We start from the raw sequence: 19,557 nt of genomic DNA, 5'->3' as shown, positions 1-19,557 counted from the left end.
TATAAACTATGGAATGTACAGCAAGGGTTTTATTCACTGTATATCAAGGTCCTTTCTGTGTGGAGTTTGCATGTTCTCCCCGTGTCTGCATGGGTTTCCTCCGGGAGCTCCAGTCCAAAGACGTGCAAGTGAGGTGAATTGGAGATACAAAATTGTCCATGACCGTGTTTGACTTTAAAAACTTAAACTGATGAATCTTGTGTAGGGTGTGTGTCTCCGTACACAGTGCTGATCCGCATATGCACTCACCAAGTGTAGGTGACGATGCATACAGCTGCTACCCATGTGTCAGAGGGGGCGTGGGTTAGCTTCATTCTCCTCAATCAGAGCGGGGGTCGGCATTAGTAGAGAGGAACCGTGATGCAATTGGGCACTAAAGTCGGGAGAAAAAGGGAGAAAATGCATAAACAAAATATAAAAATAGGTGCCTCTTTTGATTTGGATGTTCCACTGGACCATAAGTAAACATTAGAACCAGATTATTCTGTTGTATAAAACACTTGCATTCGTCTGTGTGCAGTGAACTGGTTGGACCACGGGCGAACGCTGCGGGAGCAGGGTGTGGAGGAGACGGAGATGCTTCTTCTCAGAAGGAAGTTCTTTTACTCTGACCAGAACGTGGACTCCAGAGACCCAGTTCAGCTTAACCTGCTCTATGTACAGGTCAGACTTGCACTGCAGTGATCTCTAAATACCTTTTATTCAGTTAGTTATCAGCTTCCTTCTAAACCTTGTTTACTTTGATTTGTTATTGATAGACTTTCAGCACCAATCATGTGCAATAGGGTTGTTATCTTTTGTATAAAGACTGTAATTCTGTTTAAGCACAGTCACTTGGTTAATCTCACTTGTGCTTTTCTGCTTTTTTTTTTTGCTCTCTCTGTTGTAATTTCAGTAGCCGGTGTCTTCCAGAGGAGCTCCAGTTCTCCTTTTTGCATTTATGTTTAATTTTAGGCGTTTTACTTCTCTGTAGACACATTTATTTAGGGCCCAGACACAGATTGGAAACTGAATTAACTGCATTTTGTATGTTATAAAACCATTTTTTGTACTTTTTATGCAATATACTCATTAACTATGAATGACATTTAATTGGAATGTCCTGGCTACTGCTTCAGACTTTGTTTTGCTTGGTACTATCTATCTATCTATCTATCTATCTATCTATCTATCTATCTATCTATCTATCTATCTATCTATCTATCTATCTATCTATCTATCTATCTATCTATCTATCCATCCATCCATCCATCCATCCATCCATCCATCCATCCATCCATCCATCCATCCATCCATCCATCCATCCATCCATCCATCCATCCATCCATCCATCCATCCATCCATCCATCCATCCATCCATCCATCCATCCATCCATCCAATCTAATCTGCTGCCGCTTGCACAACCCTGAATCTTATCGAGGACACCCTGATCATCATGCGCCCTCTCTGACACGTGTCCAATCTGCCGCCGCTTCTTATCACCTGCCAGTGTTGGGTTCTCACGCAGAGCCATATACCGTACATAGAGCCATGCTTAGCTGCATCTGACAGCCCCCAAAAGCCAAACTTGCGTATCGCATGAGCAGCAAGAAGAGAGTCTGTTTATATCCCACCCTGTGTGTATCTGTTCCATTTTGTTGTACAAGACTTTTAGTTGTTAGATGCCCAGTCAAATTAAACATAGTGCAAGTTAGCCATTTGCTTACAGCAAAACACAACATGTAAAACAGCCCTGATACAGCACAATTTATTTCGTTTATTCCAGTCCTGAAGTTCAGGCCTGTATAAGGAATCTGGTAATATAATCATTCAGTGTTCTTCCTTTTAATATATTTTATACTCTATGGCCAAAGGTATGTGGACACCCCTTCTAATTATTAAATTTAGTTTTTTTTCCAGCCACAACAATTGATAACACATGTAATAAAGCAATTATATAAAGGAAATTATATCCTTTATATACTTTGTAGCAACAGTTTAGAGAAGGTCTTTTTCTGTTCCACCATGAGCCTGTGCCAGTGTGCACAAAGCAAGGTCTATAAAGACATTAAGAAAAGCTTGGTTTACCTCACCCCACTAAACATTTTTCGAATGAACTGAAACATCAGTTGAGGCTTTCTTGACCAACATCAATGCCCAGCCATACAAACACACTTTTGCCTGAACTGGTACAAATTCCCACATACATACTTCAAAGTGTCATGAGAAGACTTCTCATAAAAGTGGATGTGGTTATAGTTGAAAAGATCACATAGAGTTAACTCTATTTTAATACCTTTTGTTTTTGAATAAATTGTCATGTCCAACAAGCTCATGGTCAGGTGCTCACAAACCTTTGGTCGTATAGTGTAAATAATGATCTATTGGTTGCAGTGGTATAAAGCATTATCCATAAGGCTGTGTACACGTATATACTAACACACTCTTGTGTCTTGTGCTTTTACACAGGCTCGAGACGATATTCTGAACGGATCCCACCCCGTCTCCTTCGACAAGGCTTGTGAGTTTGCAGGGTACCAGTGTCAGATCCAGTTTGGTGATCACAACGAATCTAAACACAAACCAGGATTTCTTGAGTGAGTTCCAGCTTCTCTTATGTGTTTACATATTTTACAGCATTAATTATTTATAACCATTTTAATAGGGATTCATTTAATGCCATGTAGAGTGAATATTTTCCAAAGCGTTTGTAATAAAACCCTAGTGACTAACGGCTGACCAGCTAGCTGATTCTAATGTCTTAGCTTACATGTGGCACAGATTTTAATTTTACGTTTATTTATTTATCATATTATCAGCAGAATTTTTAATAATCAGATCTCCCAGAATTCATTTACACTGGCATTAGCAGGGTATTTTTGCAGTCTCTTCTTTTCAGAAAGGCTTTAGTTGCTTGAAAGGAAGTGCATCAACCATCATTTTGGATGTGTCCCAAACCACATACGACTGCAAATCAGTGCAATACCACGAAATATGCTGACACTTTACAGTAACTAATATGCAATTTAGAATGAAGGCTTTATGTACTTAACTTTGTACTTATTACATTTGTTTTGTTTTAAATAGTCCTGACATTTTAGAAAAAATAGGACTGAAAGCATGCATACATTATATACACTATGTGGTCAAAAGTATTTGGATACCTGACCTTAAGCTTATTGGACAAATTATTAAAATAAAGTGACCTTTATGTGATCTTTTTAGTCTTCTCCCCAGACTTATGTATGTCTGTGGGAATTTGTACCCATTCAGTCAAAGAGCATTTGTATGGCTGGGCACTGAAAGCACCAGTCAATGTTCCAGTTCATTCAAAAGCTGTTCCAAGGCTGAGGTCAGGGATCTGTACAGGCCACTGGAGGTTCTTCAAACCAAGCTGTTCTTCATGTCTTTGTGCACAGAGGCACAGTCATGCTGAATCAGGAAAGGCCAAAAAAACAAACAAAATATCAATTTGTCTGTGTTTCTAAAGCATAATGCCAATACTAAGCTGTGTTTTAATGACCAATAAAAGACTGTATCACTGTGTTTGAGGTTGGAGTTCTGTAATGAATCTCATGTTTATTCTGTATAACATTTTTTTCTGCACTGAATAGTTGAATGACCCTGTTTCTCTTTACCCCTTCCAGTTTAAAAGAATTCTTACCCAAGGAGTACATAAAAAACAAAGGCGAGAAAAAGATCTTTCAGGTAAGCACAAAGATTCAGTATGGTTTACACAGGTCTCTGGGAGAGGGTCACTTTTTTAAGCCACAGTTCTGCTTTCTCACAGCTGAAAGCACACAAGCTGGACCCAGTCAATTTTAAACTACGTACAGCAGCCTTTGCAAGGATGATAATAGCTATTTGTATGGTGTTAAGCTCGGGGCAGAATATGCACTCAGTACACAGCATCAGGATGAAATAATGAATGTGTGTTTTATGTGTGTATCTGCTACCTCTAGCTTTGTAATTTTTGGAATAGCTAGTGTGTGTTTGTATTATCCAAAGTATCAGATGCATTGGTTTATGTTACAGTAGTAATAATATTGAAAACTTGAAGTCTGCTAAATGTTTGTACTTTATTTGATTTCAGGCACACAAGAACAGCCAGAGTATGACTGAAATCGAGGCCAAAGTCAGCTATGTGAAACTGGCGCGTTCTCTTAAAACCTATGGCGTGTCCTTCTTCTTAGTAAAGGTAAATCAGTTCTGTTATGCAGCACTATTACATTGTATCAAATTGCAAAAAATAACTATCCGGGCGGCCAAGTGACACACCAGCACAGAGATTCTGAACTCCTCGGTTTGAAACTCAACGTTGTCACCGGTCGGCTGGCTGCCATCTAGCAGGCGTAACTGGCAGTGCATGCAGCAGACACGGTTCTGCTAGGGTGGGATGACCGGACTATGTGGGTGGGGTCTTCAAACGCTGTGTAAGGACCCTGATTAGCAGATAGAGAGGCGCCTGCGCAGAATGCATAAGTGAAAAAGGGTTCCACAAAAGTGCTGTGCGCGGGCTGGAGGAGGCGTGAGCAGCAACACACCCACCTCGACTGCAATCAGGGATCCCCCAGCAGCGGAAGACACATTGACTATGCTAAAATGGGAGAAAATGGGAAAAAATGCATAAATAAAATAGAAAAAACAATTAAGTAATTATTAAAATTATTATCTCAAAAAATGATCTAATGATTAAACTTTATGATTAGCGACTTTGTTTATAAGAACGTTTAATGTTGAACAGTTGTTTGGGTTTCTCCTGTTTACTCACTTGCTCGTTTTTTTCCCTCATTCATAGCTCATCTGTTTTTAAGCTATGTCCATCACATCAGCTTGCTCTGTGTGTTTGGGTGTCTTATCCCATAAGCAACTGAGTTAAATTGATAAAAGCTGCCAGCTAAAGTACTTATTTTCCATCCCCAAATCACTCAACTCCCCTTCTGGCTGCACTCAGTAATGTTTATATGTATACAAAGCCAAAGATTCCTTCTCCAAGTCCATGGCAAGGTGAAGATTAAGGGGGAGTAAGGGTGTAGAAGAAGGAATTAGGAACAGCTGACAAGACCATGAAACCAACCGAATCACTTAAGGATTTTACAGGAATGTAAACATGTCCAGATCAAAAGGTTGCTGGTTCAAGCCCCACCACTGCCAGGTTGCAACTGTTGGGCCCTTGAGCAAGGTCCTTAACCCTCAACTTGCTTTGAAAATATATACTGTCACAGTACTGTAAGTCGCTTTGGATGGTCATATATATACAATCACCCAGTTGTATCTCCACTACTGCTGCAGACCCCTAGTCTAGGGCTGTACTAATACATACTCCCTCCAAAAATATACACATATACACATGCATACGTAATTTTTTTTCCATTGATTGTGTCTCCAGGAGAAAATGAAAGGCAAGAACAAGCTGGTTCCTCGTCTGCTGGGCATCACTAAGGAGTGTGTGATGAGGGTGGACGAGAGGACCAAGGAGGTCATGCAAGAGTGGAACCTGACCAACATTAAGCGCTGGGCTGCCTCTCCTAAAAGCTTCACCCTGGTAAGACATGACCTTGTTATATTTGCTGGTCTTCTGTATGAGCTTATTACAGACTGATCAACTCTGTCTGTTGTCCGAATTTACCGTAATTCTGTAATTCAATACGGTTGTGTTCCGTTACTATAGCAATTATTATTTTTACACAAAATGCTAACTCGTTAGTGCTATTTTATGTTTGGTTAAATTTCATGTTGTACTGGATGTAACACTTAACTACAGCTATGTGCATGTACTGTATTAAGTTTTTTATTGTTTATTGTTTGCATTTTGTAGTTTTACTCAATTCTGATGCACACAGTGTACCGTTAGGAAGCAAATAAAACTGACGTAACTGTATTTTAAAGGGAGTTGTCTGTCTGTCTGTCTGTCTGTCTAGCTGAGAAAGGGGGGGAAACTCTTTTAGAGGGCAGAACAGTTGTCTTAAAATACACTGTAAAATCATACATAAACTGCATCTCCCACAATGCATGCCAATTTTGTGACCTGCAACGTGATTGCATCCCGCCACTAGATGATACTGAGAAATATTTACAAACAATCCCAAAATGCTCAAGAAGAAAAAATTGAAGCAGAGGGAGGTCATTTAATAAAAGATGGGAAAGTGAATACACATACATAGTTTGTGCTTCATGAAGAGAAACCGGTACGTCTCTTTGTGTTATGAGGCCGTGTCTGTGGTAAAGGAGTACAATATAAATGTAGATATACTGTACATTATAAATATACAGTATAAATTTGACATTTTGACACCAAACACAGAATTAAGCCTCCAAGAAAAACAACATATTGTCCAAGACTGCAATCACAGCAGGATACGTTACAATCGGCCCTTTGAGGGCCACCACATTGCAGACATGGCCCTCGGTAAAAATGAGTTCGACACCCCTGTCTTATATGATTTCAGCTCACTTTCGACAGGTTATTTTGGAGCATTAATTTAGCTGAGCCGCTCAAATGAGTCCAGACTTTTGGGATGTCTCATTTGATATTCATTTAAAAGAGGAACTATGCTTCAGCACAGAACGTCTTTTTGGAACAGAATAAATTGAAGGCGTGTGCTGAATACTTAAGGGATGATTTCCTGTTGAGGTTTTTTTAGCTTCTCTTTTACGTCACAGGGGGAAAAAAGAGGTTCGACTTCCAAGTCAGTATTCATTTTTAAATAGGGGAATATTTAGGAAACTATTTCATGGCAGGTTACCAGAGAGCTTAAAACTGGCACCAAGATCTGAAACTGGCAACTTAATGGACTCTTATAGTAAGACTATGGCCAGCTCATAATCTTTCAGAAACTAATATGAAACGTAAGGAGAAGCGATCTGTTGACAGCTGCCTGGTCTGTGGATAAAAGCGTTTTATTCCGTTTACCAGAGAGGAATTTCTTAGTGGTTTTGCTGCACAAATTTCACAGCCATTTCTTCCATTTAAAACAGATTTACTAGAAACCTTTAACAAAATTTGGACCTCTGATGTTTCTCCTTCACTTGTACATTATTAACCCTTTGTACCCTTACGCATAACATTGTGACCACCTTTCTAATATTATGTTGGTCTCCCTTTGCTGCCAAAACAGCCCTGACCCATGGAGGCATGGATTCTGACACCTTTCTTTCAGAATCAGCATTAACTTCTTCAGCAATATGAGCTACACTAGCTCGTCTGTTAGATCGGACCACATGGGCCAGCCTTCGCTCCCCACGTGCATCAATGAGCCTTGGCCTGCATGTATATTTTAAATGTATAAAGACTTAGCTAATGTGTTTTTATTAACTGTTTCTCTCAATAGGACTTTGGAGATTATCAGGATGGCTACTACTCAGTACAAACCACTGAAGGAGAGCAGATTGCACAGCTGATTGCTGGGTATATTGACATCATTCTCAAAAAGGTAGCTTTCCCTTCCTAACATGGTATAAACATACTTTGCTAGTATATAGCTCTGTTAACATTACTATTGCTGTGTATTTTTGTACTGTGTGTCTAGCTTGTAACAGACAATGGAATTTCATAACAGCTTTGCAACATAGTGCTTCATTTAGCCCTCTGTGACCTGTAACATGGCAAAATTCACCGGAACTGAATGTATCTTCCATCACTGTTTATAGAAAAAGAGCAAAGACCACTTTGGCCTGGAAGGAGATGAGGAATCGACCATGCTGGAGGACTCTGTCTCTCCTAAAAAGTGAGTATGGAAATTCATGTATCTAAATCGCAGAGCATTCTGTAATGGTGTTTAACTTGAGATAGATTTGCTCTTGCACTGGAAAATAATAAGCAGAATTTAGGGTGGATAGAATGCCTTTACTTGTTATGGATGCGGGCAGCACGGTGGGTCAGTGGGTAGCCTTTCAGCAAGAAGGTCCTGGGTTTGATTGTCCATGACTGTGTTTGACATTAAACTTGATCTGATTAATTACCTGTCCTGTCATGAATGTAACCAAAGTGTGTAAAACATGATGTTAAAATCCTAATAAATAATAATAAATAAATGTGTCATGTATACATATACACATGGACAGTACAGTGAAATTATTTCCCTCCATATTCCACCTTCTTTGCAAGCTGGGGTCAGAGCACAAGGGCAGCCATCGTACATCGTCCCTGGAGCTAAAGGCATTAAGGGCCTTGCTCAAGGGCCCAACAATGACTGCATGGCAGAGCTATGTTGGTAACCGGCAGCGCTACCCATTAGGCTAACACTGTAAGGGGTCTGTCATAAAAGCGAAGTTCAGGATTTAGAATCTGAATAAGGTGATAAGACCAGCAAACGATTTTGCTTGTTAAATGACGAGCTACTCCGGCCTAAGAATTCCTACAATACATTCTTTGTATTTTACATTTCTCTAAATGTCTGTATAAGTATTAGTTGGAATTTTGTATACATAAAAATAATCTAAATATTGTCTGATTTCAGTAATGTATTCAGCTGTAATAAATGCTCTGCAAATCCAACAAATTGGAAGGAATAGGAATTTTGCTGATAATTATAATAATAAGACAATTATAGCAAAAAAGTAAAGAGCAAAATAGGAGTTATAAAACTTAAGCACTCACTGAATTCCACTATATTACATTATAAACTGAAGTTCAAAGTCTTTATAGCTTAAAATGATTGAAGATCTTGGGACTAAATGTAGGACTGATCATACTCTGGATTAAAGAAAATACATTTATTATTTTTACATTTATTATTGCGCTCAGGTGCTGGAGGTCCAGAGAGCTTTCAGATGGGCTCGAGAATAAAAATATGCAATCACAATTATTTAACTAAAGATGGTTTTTATGATAGTCAAAATGCAAATGTGGCTTGTGGCAAAAGCTGCTTAATGTTACCCTATAAATTTATTTTCCTTTTTTCATTGGTGTACTTTGTTAGGTCTTCTATTTCTATTGCATACAATCAGTATTGACTTCAGGATGGCTTAATTAGCAAACAAATGACAAAACAAAATACACACGTACAAAATAAGAAACAGAATCTGTGAGGGGAGAATATCAAACAGCAGACACAACCTTGGCACAATTCATATTTGCATTAACAGTCCATTGCAGCGATTTATTACGCTATCCCACCGGGTTTGAATTTGAGCGGTTCTATCGGCCAGCCAGGCATCTACACAGACCTAACTGACTTTGTGTAAGGAGGGGGGTGGTCGAAGCTCTGTGATGGATAGGTGCCCTGTCCAGGGTTTTCCTGCCCTCTGCTTAGTGTTCTCTTGCCATGACCCATTCAAGATACAGTGATTCATAAAAAGAAAACAGGTGATTGGAGGGGTTGAGGATGCAAATACCCTAATAAGACATATTATACACTATGCAATCGCTGATTTCTTTGTGTGTTTATTCCAGGTCAACAGTGCTGCAACAGCAGTTCAATAAAGTAGGCAAGGTTGAGACCGGCTCAGTAGCCCTGCCAGCCATCATGCGCTCAGGTGCTGGCGGTCCAGAGAGCTTTCAGATGGGCTCCATGCCCCAGGCCAAGCAGCAAATCACCAGTGGTCAGATGCACACAGGGCACATGCCTCCTCTGGTGAGCTTGATTTAACTGATTATGATCATTTGATCTTGCTTGCTTTATCAGAGATGTTATTGATTGGTTGAAGTGTGATGCTTTTATGCACACTCACTTTGTGTGATTATTGCTAACTTTGTATGGGAAAATGATGACGGAGCTGTAATTCATGTCTGTATGTTGTTATTGTAGACCTCAGCCCAGCAGGCTCTGACAGGCACCATTAACTCCAGTATGCAGGCAGTTCAAGCAGCCCAGGCATCGCTGGATGAGTTTGATACTCTGCCACCTCTGGGCACTGATGCGGTGAGACAACTCTTCACACACTTTGTTTGGGTCAATGGCACTGTGTACAATTTAGGGCATTTTTGCATTCTAGAGGTTAGAATTCAGATGGGGCAACTGTCTAAGTACATATGCAGATTTTTTACCCCTTTATATCCTGATTCAGTCATTTCCCATCCCAATTGTAAATCTGCTGCCGTTTGAAAACACAAGATCTGAAAGGAGAGCCGGTTCACCACAAGCCCTCTCCAACCCATGTCTAATCTGCGCCAATTCTTTTCACCTGCCAGTGCTGGTTTTACACACAGAGCTGTATCGCATGCAAAGAGCTACCTCCCATATGGTGTTTGTGATATTCATTGCCTCATTCCCTATTTCCTCCTACACCTCATTTGTAGGCTTCTCAAGCCTGGAGGAAGAATAAGATGGACGAGTCCAAGCACGAGATCCATTCTCAAGTTGATGCTATAACTGCAGGAACAGCGTCTATGGTCAATCTCACTGCCGGTGGGTCCACGCACATGCACATCAAAGAATAAATCAAACTATTGTCAACTCAGTGATAAAAGGGTTGGGGTTAGATGTAAATTAATCAGCACTTTGTACTCTGTCACAGGAGACCCAGCAGAGACGGACTACACGGCTGTAGGCTGTGCCGTGACCACCATCTCCTCCAACTTGACCGAGATGTCCAAGGGTGTGAAGCTGCTGGCCGCGCTGATGGAAGACGAGGGTGGAAATGGACAACAGCTCCTGGGTGCCGCTCGCAACCTGGCGTGCGCCGTGTCGGACATGCTAAAGACAGCCCAACCCGCCAGTGCCGAAGTACCACACTCTATTATTTATATTTCTTAAACTGCTAGTTAATTTAGTGCAGTTTAATTAAAAAGAATAATAGTCAAACCTTCCAGTGGCTTCAGTTGTCATGTAATATGTCGTGTGTGCTCCACAGCCTCGTCAGAACCTCCTGCAGGCAGCCGGTAACGTCGGCCAGGCCAGCGGAGAGTTGCTACAGCAGATCGGAGAGAGTGACGCTGACCAGCAGTTCCAGGTGGGACACCTGTGTACACACACCAAATTTCCAACATGATGAAAGCACTTACATTAAAGAAAAATGTACGTAAATTGTCTTTGTCCTGGCCTTCAACCAGTCTTTAGGCAGAGGATCGCTCACAAGACGGAGTCACCAATATAGTCAAATGCTGGTAACGAAACGGCCTCGGAACTTGAGTAATTCATTTTCACCAGCCAATCGTACTAATTCTTCTCTAATCACGTTCTGTAGCGTTAGCTGAGCTCATTTGATCATAGTATGAGTTCGTTAATCCATTAACTTTACTCTTGAGATCTTTACACGACAATCTGCTTCAGCAAAACCAGAAAGTGAATGTTTCTGATGAATTTGTAATAATTATAATAATTTATATTTGATGAGTATGTAACTATTGGAGCAGACATTCTGTTCCTTCTCTTCGTAATTGCTAAAAACGTTTGGTGAGGGGGTCTCTATTACTTAATCATCTACTGTTATCATATACATTTCATATACATTTTGTAGTTTTGGGTGATTAAAATAGTGTTTTTTGTGTAGAAATGATTCTTTGATGCATAATATACACTGCATTGAAATGGACAAAGAAGGTTTGCCTTTAGACATTATTTGTTCTCATTAGGAAACAGCCTATACATACTTAAGCCTCACTTTTAATTGGTTCACAAAGTAGGTGTGGTCCCCCAGGACTGTATGTTTTTATCCTTTATCTCCAGATCTGGTCATTTCCAATTCCCGATTGTGAATCCTGTATTGCATGCACAACCCTTGATCTGATCAAGAAGAGCTGGGTTACTGTACGCCCCTCTGACACATGTCCAATCTAAGGCCACTTCTTATCACCAGCCGGTGTTTCCAATGGGCATGGGAGTGGGGAGTGGTAGCTCAGTGGCAGCTCAGTGGTTAAGATACTGGATTAGTAATCTTAAGGTTGCCGGTTCAAGCCTCACCACCAGCACTATTGGGCCCCTGAGCAAGGTCCTTAACCCTCAATTGCTCAAAACTGTATTCAGTCATAATTGTAAGTCACTTTGGATAAAAGCGTCCGCTAAATGCTGAAAATGTAATGTAATGTATATGTTTGATTGCCACATAGACATGTACAGAAAGCCACTTTAGGCTCCGTGTGACTCCCACGCAACTCGCTCAGGCGTCCTGACCAGTACTAGAGATTGCATGTTGCAGTGGGATGAGACCCCGTCCTACCTTTCCTTTCTCGAACATGGCCGATTGTGTCTGTCTGGACGCGTGGTCAAGTCGGAGGCTCTGCTGAGATTCGAACACACGTTAGACTGCTACACCACACAAGACATGACAGAATAATTCAAATTATTCTCTAGGCCACCCAAGAGGGATGGGTCCCTGGTGATACTGGTTCCTCTCAAGGTTTCTTCTCGGCTTGCTCAACAGGGACTTTGGTCTGTTGGTCCTGGATGCTGTTAAGTCGCTTTGAGACAGTCTGTTGTAAAAAGAGCTATACAAATAAATTTGACTTGACTTGACCAAGTGCCCAGACTGTAAGTTTTGAACCAGAACCTAACTTGAAATTAAGGGGGAAAAGGGCGAGTCTACTTTCCCCAATCAATTTGGGGGATTAAATCTAGACCTCCATGGACAAAAGGTCAATAAAAAACCCGTGACTTTCCCTTTGGGATTAATACAGTGATCTATCTATCTATCTATCCATCCATCCATCCACCCATCCATAGCATGGACTTGGCATTTACACAACGTCCCAGTAGGTGGGATACCCCCAACAAGCACATGGTCAAGTGTCCACATACTTTTGGCCATTTAGTGTGCGTGTTCCATTCATTTACAGTAAAACAACAGTGGGAAGCAACATCAAAATCACAAGTCTGTCATGACATGCATGTCCCTAACAAGTACATGTAATCATCCCGTGTATTCAGCTGCAGCTAGAGAGAGAAGAACTTTAACCTGATTTTCCCTGGGGTAGAGTTTTTGTGAAGGGCTGTTGGCAGGGTAAAGACATAATTACCCCCTAGAGGCATGCAGTTAGAGTCTCCTTTATCAAAGACCCATGGAATGAGGCTTGATGATAGCTACTCTGAATTATACGAGCCTTCTGCTGGGTCTTCATGTGTCCTCTTTACTAACAATAAATAGCTACACATGCAGGGAAAAGACATTAATAAATAAAACATCTGCTTTATGAGAACTGCTTAATACAGATCCAAGAGCTTTTCCAGTGACCTATGATGCATCCAGGTTTTTTTCTAGTGTACTGAGGTGGGTTGGGGTTGTTCCTGTGTCGTGACTCATAAGCATTTGCTTCCAGGCATTAGGCGGGGTACACTTACTGCCCCATCAGTGGTTGTGTAGCATTTTTGTGGTTGTTCTTTCCAGGCTTTAAAGTACATTTAAACAGAATAACACCCAATTTGATTCATTTTATCTATTTGAAAGGGAAACATTGGCATGTGTTTCCAGGTAGCTATCATCACGGCACAAACAGCTCAGCTGAAGCTGGAGCTCCATGCTGCCTGTTTTAAACAAAACCTCATGACATGCCACTTCGTCCGTTGTGCTTACTATCAGTCACCATGTGGAAAGAATCCAGGCTGTGCACTAGACCTGAATGTCAGTTGTTCAGATCACAGTTCACTGTTTTAGAGCTTACATTTGACAGTATTGTAACCCGTCATCTATTACTGTACCTCTTACTGTAACCAAGTAAGATAATGGATCACAGTTAAATGTTTAGGCTGGACCAATCGATTTATACAATTTGCCATGCTGGTCACTCAGACATCTTTTAATAGGAGAAAACGTGCCATGCTGTCAATTATGTGATGTACCACTTACAAAAAAAGTATATTTTAATCGGCTGCCATACCATCAACCCCATAAGACTGCTCAGCACAATATGGATGTAAGGACTTTCTCAGTTAGCCCTTTTCTACCGGCATGGTGCTGTTGCTAGGGCCAAAATCCAGAACGGTTCAGAGCTTTTGCACCACAAAATTACAGGTTCTCGGGCACTCCGGTGGCACAGCGGTAAAACACGCTAATGCACCAGAGCTGACACTTCGAACTCGTCAGCTCTGCCATTTGGCTGGGCTGGGCGCCTACATAAACAACCACTGGCTTGTTGTTCATACAGGGTGGGAGCCGGATAGGGACCTCATAACTGATGCAATTACGACCTCTGCTGGCTGATTGATGGGGCCTGCACAGGGACGAAGGATAATGCATTGATCAGGGTGTGGCTCTCCGTACACAAAGCTGATCCGCATATGAACTCGCCTCGTGCGGGTGAAAAGATGCAGTCGGCTACTGCACACGTGTCGGAGGGGGCGTGTGTCAGTCTCGCTGTCCTCAGTCAGCAGTGGAGGGTTGTGGCGGTAGAGGTGAAGCGTAACGCGATCAGGGTAATTGGATATGACTAGAGTAGGGGAGAAAATTGGGGGGAAGACGTTGTACTTTCTAAAACACTTTAACTTGAAATACGTAATATAACCTGTAACCTCAGCGCAATATGAATGTAAGCACTTTCCACCGAGATGCTGCCGATGCTGGTGCCAAAATCCTGATTGGTTCAGAGCTTTTACACCACAAAATTACAGGTTCTCTGGCCTCAAAATCTTGCTGGTCTGGAACCAGCAAACCTGTGACTCAAGCGGCCGACAAGCAGGCGTGTCTAGCAACATCATAGTAACGTTGTTTACTCGCCTTTACGGCATTTACCACTAAAAGCAGAACAGCAGCAAAACAGAAGTAATGAATCATCAGTGGTTTGCGGAAGTAACAGTGCAACCCCTCATAACCTGATGTGTGACCACACCTAATATGCATAAAATGCTTGTACATGTAAATAGAAGTGACAAAAATTGCCCACTGAGGTCACCTGATTTGACAGTAACAGATGTCGGTGCAACACTTCGTAATAACTGTACACAATCATAATAGATATAGCAAACAAAGCAATTTAATGCTAACATTAGCAATGCTTAAGTATGTACATGTGCTCTGCAGGACATGCTGATGAAGCTGGCTAAGGCTGTAGCTACCGCAGCAGCGACTCTGGTGCTGAAGGCGAAGAACGTGGCCCAGAAAACAGAAGATTCTGCCCATCAGAACCGGGTCATCGCTGCTGCTACACAGTGTGCCCTTTCCACCTCACAGCTGGTGGCCTGCACACGGGTAAGAGCAAAACACGCTTTGGTTGCCAGCATTACGAAGCCCAAAAGCGGCTTAACTCTCCTATGTTTCTCGGTTTTGTGCATCTTTGCAGGTGGTGGCTCCTACCATCAGCTCCCCAGTGTGTCAGGAGCAGCTGATCGAGGCAGGGAAACTGGTGGCTAAATCGGTGGAAGGCTGCGTGGAAGCGTCACAGGGGGCCACCCAAGACGAGCAGCTGCTGAAGCAAGTGGGTGTTGCCGCCACAGGAGTCACTCAGGCTCTCAACGAGCTGCTGCAGCACATCAAGCAGTACGCCAGCGGCGGCCAGCCAATCGGACGCCACGGCGAGGCCACCGACCGCATCCTGGACGTCACGGAGAACATCTTCAGCTCTATGGGAGATGCAGGTGTGTCAATCAGTTTTACCACCTATTTGTGTACGACACATTTTTCAATTCTATCAGTGGGCAGTGTTTTACAACATCTGTGTTCTATTGCTTCACAAAGGCCGCGTCCGAAATCGCATACGTTGGTAAGATGGCGTACGTAGTACATATGAGTTTGTGTGCATACTGCACACTTGTGTACTAAAAGAGCTTACTGCTTTACCGGCCAAGCAGTGCGCACTACCTCCAATTTAGTATGTACTGTTTAAGTATGCGATTTTGGACGCAGCCAAAGTTCTCATTATGGCTTTTTTGAAATCAGTACAATATACACCGACCAGGCATAACATTATGACCACTGATAGGTGAAGTGAATAACACTGATTATCTCTTCATCACGGCACCTGTTAGTGGGTGGGATATATTAGGCAGCAAATGAACATTTTATCCTCAAAGTTGATGTTAGAAGCAGGAAAAATGGGCAGGTGTATGGATTTGAGAAAGTTGGACAAGGGCCAAATTGTGATGGCTAGACGACTGGGTCAAAGCATCTCCAAAACTGCAGCTCTTGTGGGGTGTTCCCGGTCTGCAGTGGTCAGTATCTATCAAAAGTGGTCCAAGGCGACAGGGTCATGGCGGCCAAGGCTCATTGATGCACGTGGGGAGTGAAGGCTGGCCCGTGTGGTCTGATCCAACAGATGAGCTACTGTAGCTCAAACTGCTCAAGAAGTTTATGCTGGTTCTGATAGAAAGGTGTCAGAATACACAGCGCATCGCAGTTTGTTGCGTATGGGGCTGCATAGCCGCAGACCAGTCAGTTAGGAAGGTGGTCATAATGTTGATAGGTGTATATAAAAGTTTAGCCAGATGTTTAAGCATCATGAGCAGGATGTTTTATATGAAAGGCCCTACCTAATTCATGTCCATGGAAATCGCGTAGTGGAACGTGAAATGAGCCTTTTCCAATGTAATATTCAATTTGCTGTGAAATTCAGGCTTTCTACGGCAATTCAGTTAGCAGTGGGTTAGTCAAAATGTTCCAGATGGCAAAGTGTAAAGCAGCACTACTAATAACACTACTCGTGTAACTCGGGGGTTTGGAAAACTCCCAACCTTTTCTGTGTGCTCAGAGAGAACTGGGTACAAAACACGGACGAGAATTTTGGGGCTCTCTCAGACATAGCCAGTCATCTGCATGTAGTTGCCTGCCTGGCCGGTAGCACCACTAAGGATTCGAACCCTGGATCCCAGCAGTAGTGGGCTATCATGATTCACCGCCCAGCCACCCCAGCACCATTAAACAAGCATATTAAATTCGGAAAAATGTTGCTATTTATATGATTACACAGCTGGATTACATAACAGCAGGCGGTCAGTTAAGCAGTAAATGTAACCAGTTTCAGTTGATTTTAGTGGACAGTGCCAGGCCAGACATGCTTTGTTTATTTTCTGATTTATCTCATTTTTATTGGCTGCTGCTGCTCGTAGCCGGTCATGATCATTTCTGGCCCCAGGCCTTCTCTGTTTGAACGCAAGCAGCCAGAGAAAGAATGTGTTACTCTGCTCAGGCTGGAACATTAGCAGTGCGGATGCAGAAATACAAATCAATAATATTGATATTTTAAAAATAACATTAGATTTTTATCCTGATAATGTTATATTGTTAACAAGACATGGGGCAGCTGCTGTAAACAAAATGCATCTATCGTAATAGCTTTTATGGTAAACAATTGTGTGTATATATTAAGTGAATTCACTTTTAATCTCTTTGAATGTCTTTGGAAGCTTCATTCCCCACACTAAACCTCCTTTTTCTATCTGGTGGTTATTAAAGGTGAGATGGTGAGACAGGCCCGTATCTTAGCCCAGGCCACCTCCGACCTGGTCAATGCCATCAAAGCGGACGCCGAGGGTGAGACAGACCTGGAGAACTCGCGCAAGCTGCTTTCTGCCGCCAAGCTTCTAGCCGATGCCACGGCCAAGATGGTCGAGGCTGCCAAGGTGCGTGACATCAGATGTGGGAGCTTTTCGCATGATTTCATCGAGAGCTGAGGATTTATGGGTGCTGGCTCAGTCCGCTCGTTTATACAGAGCGAACAAAAGCACCGTTATTGAAAGAATGAATTGCAGGTTTGATCCTGTTGGGCACTTTAATTTGTGATAGGGTTTGGGGGGTGGGAGCTTTCCGGAGCAGTTTATTATTGCTTAATGTCTTTTAAATGGAAGTGCTCATGAATTGAATTGGGGCTGGTTTTATAGTGTGTGTGTGTTTTAATACAGGGTGCTGCTGCTAATCCAGATAGTGAGGAGCAGCAGCAGAAGTTGCGCGAGGCTGCTGAGGGCCTGCGTATGGCCACCAATGCAGCAGCGCAGAACGCCATCAAAAAGAGACTGGTCAACAAACTGGAGGTAAGAGAAACGTCAAAGCAAAGCGTACATAATAAAACACCTGCTTGCTTAAGCTACTGTCGTACATTAATCCTGTTGACTAATCCTCACACCAGTAGTTCCCTGTGAAGTGGACTACACAGTGAATTCAGACATTCTGAGTGAGATTCCAAAGCATAGGGTGTGAAAGCGTTTAGTTTGACGGGAACTTCAAACTGTGTAGGGAGTAGTAGTATCAGTTTAATAGGTTGATAGGAAATTTAACCATCAATCATCATGTGTCTTGTGGGTTAAGACTGCTGGCGCATTATCAGAGAGCTGTAATCCATACAATCGGGCTTGCTGTAATGTACATAGGTCCCAGAAGATAAGTGCATACGTCCTTGCAGATAGGTATCCTTTGTTTACAATCATAAAAGATTATCGCTTTTAGGAATCAATAAGCAGAACCAAAATTTTGTTTGTACCCTGTACCTGCCGTTTTTTGTGTTCTGTTTTAGAGGGATGTTGTAGCCTTGTAACGGTTAAGGTACTGGACTTGTGCCGCTCAGGTGGCGCAGCGGTAAAACACACGCTGAACACCAGAGCTGGGATCTCGAATACATCGTATCTAGTCTCAGCGGCCACATGAACAACGATTGGCCTGTTGTTCAGATAGGGGTGGGATGTTAAAAGCCGGCTAGGGTCTCTGGATGGCGCCTGCACAGAGACGGGAAAAGAGTCCTGTCAGGGTGTGTCTCTCCGTACACAGTGCTGATCCGCATTGCACTCGTCAAAGTGTAGGTGACAAGATGCATACGGCTGCTGCCCACGTGTCGGAGGGGGCGTGGGTTAGCTTCGTTCTCCTCGATCAGAGCGGGGATCGGCATTGGTGGAGAGACAGCATGACGCAATCGGGCAATTTGACTCACTAAAAGGGAGATAAAGGGAAGAAAATGCATTAAAAAAAAAGGTACTGGACTTGTAATCAGAAGGTTGCTGGTTTAAGCCCCACCACTGCTAGCAGGGCCCTTAACCCTAGTTGCTTAGATTATATACTGTAACAACTGTAAGTCGCTTTGGATAAAGGCGACTGCTAAATGCTGAAAATGTACATTTAAATGTTGTAAGTTGGAACCAAGTTTCGGGTTTCAACCCTCTCTGTCTTCCTCAAACCGTATAAAATATGCCCTGTCTAGGATGTCTTTCAGCCACAGGCTAACTGGTTTTGGGATAGGCTTAAGATCCATGAGGAATGTGATTAGAGTAAAGCAATTACTAAAAGACAAACTCTGACTTAGGTGTAATGTTCCCAAATCACTATAAATGTGTAAATTAACTTTTCTGGTACTGATATGCTGTAGAACTACATACCAAAGCGTTGCTTTGTGTAAAAATGACATCTTGTTGATCAAACAAAATTCCCCAGCATGAACTTTTGCCATTTCAAACTCTTACATAACTGTGCATTAACCAGTTGTAGTAAAGCTTCCATGTTGAAATTAGTTTTCCAGTCCCATTAGAACAGCATCGATCTCTAACCCACTGATCTTTCACAACAACAGGAGAAGTGGTATCAGAAAGTCCTTTTGAACATAATAACATTTCTATACATGCTGTTTATTACCCTATGCTGGTGAATGTAAGTCTCCAAATGCCAGGGTGATTTGTGTTGTCACATTATTTAGTGCTGCAGGGCGCAGTATTTGCTCTTACGAAACCGGTTACAACGTGTCCAAGAACCACTCTGTGAGTTCGGGAAACAAAAGCAAACGCTTAGCACAG

At 42.2% G+C, this 19,557-nt stretch overlaps 1 protein-coding gene across 2 annotated transcripts in view; it reads left to right on the top strand.

Moving 5' to 3' along the window:
• tln1 (talin 1) overlaps positions 1-19,557 on the top strand; it is a 107,238-nt gene that overhangs the window by 51,527 nt on the left and 36,154 nt on the right. The window contains exons 7-23 of one of the 2 annotated variants that reach the window (XM_063014781.1): positions 521-663; positions 2,450-2,577; positions 3,628-3,688; positions 4,074-4,178; positions 5,370-5,525; positions 7,312-7,413; positions 7,631-7,707; positions 9,375-9,555; positions 9,730-9,843; positions 10,221-10,329; positions 10,439-10,647; positions 10,775-10,873; positions 10,974-11,027; positions 14,873-15,040; positions 15,132-15,426; positions 17,240-17,406; positions 17,686-17,814. In XM_063014781.1, the coding sequence (XP_062870851.1) occupies positions 521-663; positions 2,450-2,577; positions 3,628-3,688; positions 4,074-4,178; positions 5,370-5,525; positions 7,312-7,413; positions 7,631-7,707; positions 9,375-9,555; positions 9,730-9,843; positions 10,221-10,329; positions 10,439-10,647; positions 10,775-10,873; positions 10,974-11,027; positions 14,873-15,040; positions 15,132-15,426; positions 17,240-17,406; positions 17,686-17,814 (2,297 nt within the window). The remainder of the gene's footprint in view (positions 1-520; positions 664-2,449; positions 2,578-3,627; positions 3,689-4,073; positions 4,179-5,369; positions 5,526-7,311; positions 7,414-7,630; positions 7,708-9,374; positions 9,556-9,729; positions 9,844-10,220; positions 10,330-10,438; positions 10,648-10,774; positions 10,874-10,973; positions 11,028-14,872; positions 15,041-15,131; positions 15,427-17,239; positions 17,407-17,685; positions 17,815-19,557) is intronic. The other variant, XM_063014782.1, reaches the window with a different exon arrangement.

This window comes from Trichomycterus rosablanca, chromosome 18 (genome assembly GCF_030014385.1).
Source record: "Trichomycterus rosablanca isolate fTriRos1 chromosome 18, fTriRos1.hap1, whole genome shotgun sequence".
In the NCBI taxonomy this organism is placed as follows: Eukaryota; Metazoa; Chordata; class Actinopteri; order Siluriformes; family Trichomycteridae; genus Trichomycterus; species Trichomycterus rosablanca.
Note: the sequence above shows the minus strand (reverse complement) of the source record. Positions and strands in the feature narration are given on the sequence as shown.